This window comes from Phyllostomus discolor, chromosome 3 (assembly GCF_004126475.2).
Source record: "Phyllostomus discolor isolate MPI-MPIP mPhyDis1 chromosome 3, mPhyDis1.pri.v3, whole genome shotgun sequence".
Classification (NCBI taxonomy): domain Eukaryota; kingdom Metazoa; phylum Chordata; class Mammalia; order Chiroptera; family Phyllostomidae; genus Phyllostomus; species Phyllostomus discolor.
In genome coordinates this window covers 99,104,534-99,111,402 of record NC_040905.2, presented here as the reverse complement: position 1 = coordinate 99,111,402, position 6,869 = coordinate 99,104,534, and the positions used below count along the sequence as shown (strand labels likewise).

Here is a 6,869-nt window from a genome sequence, read left to right as displayed (position 1 = left end):
CTAACTCCTTCATAATTTACATATATATGTACCCACACCAGACTTCTTACCATCTCCCAGATACTGAGAAATAACACCTAAAATCATAAAAAGCTACAGAAGTGTGTCTTAAAAGCCGCTGTGGGTAGAATTGCTTAAGTATTTAAGTCTCAGCATTTGTCTCAGCATTTAGCTGCGTCCAATGTTTCACTAGTTGATGAATTAAGGAAGTTCCTTTGATTTGGAAGGCCTTGTCCAGTGCCTGAGAGGTCAACGGAAGAAGAAAGCAAAACGAAAAAGAAAACGAAAGGCCGAAAGACCCCACACACCCCAGGTGTCTCAGGGTCCACGGCACTCTTAAGAGGGAGTGGGCAGGGTCCTGCCTTTAACCCCGCCCAGGGTTTAAGGGACCTGCGGCCAATGAGAGGGGCGCTCCTGGGCGGAGCGACTTGCGTACGGCTTGACGCAACCACGCCGGGACCGGCACTCCGGGAGTCAAGCGGTAGGATTTCGCTGTCCGGGGTAAGTGTGGGCCTGCACACTTCTTTTGCAGTGGGTGGGTTCGGGGGTCCTGTCGTCTTCCCGTAAAAGTCCCCCGGGCGACTCGAGTCGCCTGACCTCCGGTTGTCAACCGAAGAGGAGGGTTCGATCACCCCCAATCTTCCCCAGACCGAATGGGATGTACTCAGTATTAATTAACTGTTCTCGAAAGTAGCCCTAAGTCAAGGTCTCCTTCATTAAGAGGACATCCCTGCTGCTCCGCCTAGGCCTTGCGCCCCGCTGGAATAGCCAGCGGGCTGGAAAAGAATAAGGGACACCAGTAAAGGCCAGGGTTTATTCGCATTATTAAGCTCCTCAGAACAATTCTGTGAGTAGGCCCTGTTGAAGTACCCATTTTGTAGAGGGCAAACAGGCTTAAAAGGGTTAAATTTACAGCTTTGTGAATTGTGAAAATGGGAGGTTGGTTAATTACAGAAATAGGGAATCGGGTAAGCATCTCTAAATGGGTGATTCCAGAAAGCCAACAAAAGCCATTTCTAAACATGGACAGTTCTAGTGACAAAATTCATTTACCAAATTATAAACACTAAAATATTAAGCTTTGAAATTTTTTTTTAGGTGACCTAAGCCACCTGAAATGTCAATACCTCGTTCGTCTGTCCATGCCAAATGGATCGTGGGGAAAGTGATTGGGACAGCAATGCAAAAAACTGCTAAAGTGAGAGTAACTAGGCTTGTTCTGGATCCCTATTTACTAAAGGTGGGTAACATCCCTGGTTTCAGTTGGCCTTGATGAATCACCAACACGTTCTGGTTCTGAGCTTAAAAGCGCTTCTCTATCAGTAAAAATGCATTGAGCATCTGCTGCAAACCAGGTATTGGGCTGATTCTTTGGTCTAACAAAGTGAGTTATTCAGGGTTTTGTACTCACATTCTCAGGTTCATTTCAGTTCAGTCTGGTAAGTGTTGTAGTCCTACATGCAATATATTGTGGGAGCAGAGAGCAGAACACCTCATTCCTCCTTCCCAGGTTGCTGAAGAGGCATTATCCTCATAAAGAGGCATTTGAGCTGAATCTCAAAAAGGATTTTGTCCAGACCACCAGATTGGGGAAGTCATTCTGGCCATGATGAGCAGTGTGTGGAAGTTCTTTTAGCCATGAGAGGGTATGACATTGAACAGCAGGTATTTTTGCAAGGGTGAGCCCAGAGTTTGGCACTAAGTGGGCACTGTCGAATGAGGTCAAGCACAATATGAACAGGACCGTGAAGGGCCTTTTGAGTTGTATTTTGGATTTCATCCTATAAGCAAAGGAAAGACAGACTCAGAGATGGGATGGGATGAGGGTTGGAGGTGAGGAAATGGGTAGGGTAGGGAGGCTATTGCAAAAGCCTAGGGTAGAAAATAAGGATGGACCTGAATATCCTTGGAACAATGGAGATGTAATGGGAAAAGTAGATTTCAGAAAGGACAGAGTCCTTGATTTGTTAGATGTGTAAAGAGGGAGGGGGAAGTACCAAGGATGCTTTTACATTCAAGATTGGGCACACAGGTTGGTAGAAATGCCAGTCATCTGGGATCAAAAACATAGGAGTAAGCTGAGCAGTGATGGCATGATCATTGACCTTAAGATCAGACTTTAGTTTCAATACTGACTGTAGTTTACTAGCTGTGCACAATACTTAACCTCCTTGAGCCTGTTTTTTTTTTTTTTTCAAATGTAAGTGGGAATACCTGCTGTGGCGGGGTTGTCTTGAGGAATAGATGATTCTAGTTACCTGGGGCTTGTTTGCAATACTTTGAGCCAGGCATGGAGTAAGTGCTTTATGTACATTATAACATTTAATTCTCTTAGTATCTTTAGAGATACAGTTATTAGAGACTCATTTTATGTTGGGGGGAAAAAAACTGAGCTTGGAATTAAGTGATCTGTCCTAAATCACACAGAGCTAGTGTGATGTAGTATGTTTATGTGCTGGAGAGAAGGTGCCTCTGGAAGGAAGAATTTAAATAGTGTAAAGAAGGATGGTGACTGATAGAACAAGGCTACTTAATGGGGAAAAATACAATAAAGATTACATTTTTAAAAATAGAAAAAAGAACAAGGCTACTGAAGGTAATAATCTGGAGAGCTTGGGGATAGGATCATCTCTGGAAAAATCATTGCTGTTTTCCAGAAAATAACAGGGATTTTCTGTATTAGAAGCTTTCTTAAGTGTGTTATCTATTTTTCCCCCAAGTCCCAGCTTGCTTTCTGTGAATTATTTTTTCATATTCTGTACTACATTGTCAGAAAACAGATAGGAACTGCTGATTTGTTCCTCCTTCTCTCAACAGTATTTTAATAAGCGGAAAACCTACTTTGCTCACGATGCTCTTCAGCAGTGCACAGTTGGGGATATTGTGCTTCTCAAAGCTTTACCTGTTCCACGAACGAAACATGTGAAACACGAGCTGGCTGAGATCATTTTCAAAGTTGGACAAGTCATAGATCCAGTCACCGGAAAACCCTGTGCAGGAACTACCTACCTGGAGAGTCCAGTTGGTTTGGAAACCACGCATCTAACCAAAAATCTGGAAGAACTCAGTGTCTCTTCAGAACAGTGAAGGAATATTAGAAAATGGGCCAAAGGGAAAGGTTTATAAGTTTGCTCTCTGGAAAAAGAAATTGTATAAGTTTCATCACAAACTGATCAGTTTCTCTTCTGGTGTTTATGAAATAGCTAAAAGTAAATAAATAAAGGGTTTGTTATAATTTTCTTAAAAGGTTTATGGCCATGTGTCAAATTTCCTGTTCAGTGAACATACTTTCTTGTTATACTAAATGTGCCTAGCAATCTGCTGCATTATTTTTTAAACTCACTGTTTTAGATGTGTTTTTCTTTTCATTCAAAGGAATCTTGAATTTATTTTTGGAAACTTTATTTTGGGAGCAGAAACCCTTTTGATACCATAAACAGATAAGATCACATTGAGTGAATGTTTTCGATGGTGTATATTCAAAATTAATTTGATTTTTTTTCTCTGATTTAACCAGTTCCAAACAGAAATAACCAACATGCTTGGGGGTCAGACTCTTATCAGATGAAGTTTTAATTAATTAGAATGTTGACACGTAGAAAATAAAACTTTAAAATTCTGTGTTACGTTTTTTAATCCTGTATCCTAGGCTACATTAAATAGGATTAAGTTCTTAAAATCTAATACAATTGATGAAGTAGAACTTCCCACATGCATATTAGAATTGGAGCATTTCAGAGTTTTGTTGCTGTCCATACATTTCGATTATTTAAATTTTGACCTGAAGGAACATTGAGCAATATATTTCGGTTTTCTAGCTCCTAGAAAGAGATTTGGAGCATTGTTCAACCTCAACTGATACAGGTATTATTATACAAGCACAGGGTTTCAACAGTGACTACAGTCACTGCCCACCCTCTCAGGGCTCATGCACAGGTGCCTTCATGATAAACAAAAGAAGTACATGGGTGGGGAGAAATTAGAGTAATTCCCCAGAGAGATAAGATGGTGCTCAAACTGAATCCTAAGGGAAAAGTCTCCAGGCTGGTAGATGAGGCGTGTAGAAAGGGCATTCCAGGCAGGTGGAACAGAGTGTAAAGTCCTCAAAGTATGAGAGAAAGGAGATTCTGGAAGTTGATGAGAATTGCTGGAACATTTTGAACAAGGGTAGAAGTCAGGTAGAGAAATAGTAAATGTACTCTCAGTGGAGGTGGGTTATTTAACATTTTTTAAAAGTGATATAGTTAGATTCACATTTCAATAAAAGTAATAGCATCAGTGTAGAGAATAGACAGGGGAAGATTAGAGGTAGAGGGAGAGTGATCTCTTCAAAAACTGGTCTGAAGACATAAACTGAGTTGGACAGCGAAGATAAAAAGAGATTGTACAGATGATGTTCCAAAGTAGAACTCAGGACTTGGTACCAGGAGGGTGAGTGAGTAAAAGGGAAGCATTTAAGACTGTCTAGGTCTTTGCAGGTAGGGGTATGTGGTAACAATTATCTTGGAAGAGAAGGACACCTGTCTAGGCCATCTCTAAAAGCTCAAATACTGCCCTGGCTGGTGTGGTTTGGTGGATTGATCGCAGGACTATGAACCAAAGAGTCTCAGTTCAGTTCCCAGTTGGAGCACATGTCTGGGGCCAGGTCCCCTGTGGGGGGCGTGTGGAGACAACCACACATGAATGTTTCTCTCCCTTTCATTCTCCCCCTCTCTAAAGATAAATGAATAAAATCTTTAAATAATTAAAAGCTCAAATACTTTGAAGGTTTACATATACTCTAAGGTATCACTCTTTTAAGATTTTTTAAAATCGTGGTGCAAAAGTTATGCTCTGGGAAGATGCCTCAGATTTATAGTATTGAGTAACTGAAGCCAGACACATGTGAAATAAGAGTACCTCTCCCAGTAAAAAGCGTTGAGTTAATGGAACTCCAAAACAAAATAATAGTGGAGAAAAAATGCAGAATGAGTGGCCTAATACTAAACACAAAAGCAAGGTCAGCAAAGAATTGTCTACCAAGTTTACATTTCAGGAAAACAGATTTGAAAGTATTTGTCTCCTGACAGAACTGAGATATTGGGTGAATGTGTGAGAAAGTCACAAGGGCATATTGATATTATTGCCTTGAAGAAGCCCTGCCTCCTGCTACGCAGGACTGGGACTTTGTCAGTTCTGCCCTGGGGATAGCTCACTTCAGCCTCTGAGTCTCTTCAGCCCATACAGCTGCACAGAGCATAAGCCAGTTGAGATCAGGAACTCAGCCATACAGCCTCTAGCTTCCTGTCCATGTGTCCCTTGGTCTTCTTCCCTGGCCTTCAAGAGACAGATGCTTCTCCCCAGATGCATTGTCTGGGGCAAATCCTTGTTCCCACTCCTCCAACCACGAGACCTATTTCTGTCCTCTCTGGTGGCTCCTTGCCATATTAAGGTGTTCAAACATTGCTCCAGAAAACTCCTGCGCCACTTAAGCCCCAATGCTCCCTTTGCCTCCAAGATTACCAGCTTCAGAAAACCCCTCAGTCCATAAACCCAGTTCCTACCCCTACCCCTCCTACAGAGCTCTGCCTGGATGTTACTGGGGAGACCGAAATTAGGGGGCTCCCCTCCTCAGTTATTTTCTTGTGAGAGAAATTCAGGCAAGAGACAACACATGTAGTGGAGATGAGATAGTAAGTTTACTTATGAAATACACTTGACCACGGAGCTGCAAGTGGGCACCCAGCTAGTCTGAGTGCCTATTAGTATTTTTGGGATTTCATGCTTATAACCAGCTTCTAAATTCCCCCTCCTCCTCCCTTCTCTAGACTTTGGGATTAATTTAGTTTCATAGGCTTTCTTTCCTAAATAGTGGAAATAATACACAGAATTTCAAAGGCTGCCCTCTTGCACTATTCATGGTTCTCTTGTGATTTTCAGAACAACTGGAAACCAATCTGGGCTCAGGGCTGCTAAATTAATGAGTGAAACTGGTCTCCCTTCCACTCCCAGCGTTCGTTTGCTATCTGTTCTATCTAACATGGATACAGAGACCTCCCAGCTACCTGGTCCTGGGGCATTTTCCCCTTGGCCTCTGCAGTTTCCCGTTGGCCTTGAAATGCTCCCTTTAATGGATGGGGCCTCTGCGGCTCCCTGTTTCTCCCGCTTCTCTCTCTCTGGCTCCCTTTCTGCCCATCTTGTCTTGGTGGCAGTTTTCATGGTTACATTTGTGGCTTCTTTTTTTTTTTTTTTTTTTTTATCTTACGGCTGGTGCACTTTCCTCAAACAGTGTCATCCTGACCCACGCCTTTGTTTAAATTGTTTCCTCTGCTAATTGGAAATGACCTCCTGGTTAACTCGTCTTCCACGGGACAGCACTGTTGTGTCCGCAATCCTGTGTGTGTCTGTGCTGTACAGCCACTGCTGGTTAAAGGCTCTCCAGTCCATGCTCCCTTCCCATCTTGTGAACCTCTCCTTTCAACACTTTACACACTTGATCCAATCATTTCACACCCTGGGATGGCCTGAGGGCAGGAATGGAGCTAGAGCCCGCCCACCGCTGGTTAAATGAACAGGAATAGCAAAGTTTTGAACCTATGAGAACTTGAGTATGCTACCATCCAGAATGCTTTTATTAAAGCTGTATGTATGTGTTTATTTTTTTGTTTATTTATTTTTGTTGAAAAGACTATATACACATGGTACAAAATTTCAAAGGTATTCGGGAGAAGAGAAGCCCGTTTCCCAGCTTTGTGCCCCAGGCCTTGGAGTCCCCTAGCAACATTGTTACTCTTTTGTTTCAGGCCTTGCCTGTGCTCTTTTTGCACACCTTGTTCTGGGCACCAGCTCCTTTCGCTGGAAGTTACAGATTCTTTTCTGACTCCTACATC

At 42.4% G+C, this 6,869-nt stretch overlaps 1 protein-coding gene across 1 annotated transcript; it reads left to right on the top strand.

Moving 5' to 3' along the window:
* Window positions 1-455: 455 nt before the first annotated feature.
* Window positions 456-3,620, top strand: MRPS17 (mitochondrial ribosomal protein S17). The gene is made up of 3 exons (XM_028514003.2): window positions 456-501; window positions 1,099-1,240; window positions 2,818-3,620. The coding sequence occupies exons 2-3, from the start codon at window positions 1,118-1,120 to the stop codon at window positions 3,085-3,087; spliced, it is 393 nt and encodes a 130-aa protein (XP_028369804.1). The 5' UTR covers window positions 456-501; window positions 1,099-1,117; the 3' UTR covers window positions 3,088-3,620.
* The last annotated feature ends 3,249 nt before the right edge of the window (window positions 3,621-6,869 follow it).

What these genes read in the sequence shown, in the direction of transcription:
- MRPS17 (XM_028514003.2), top strand. Translation starts at nt 1,118, where the DNA reads ATGTCAATACCTCGTTCGTCTGTCCATGCCAAATGGATCGTGGGGAAA. An exon ending in TGGATCCCTATTTACTAAAG is followed by an intron (nt 1,241 to 2,817) that starts GTGGGTAACATC and finishes TTCTCTCAACAG; the next exon opens with TATTTTAATAAGCGGAAAAC.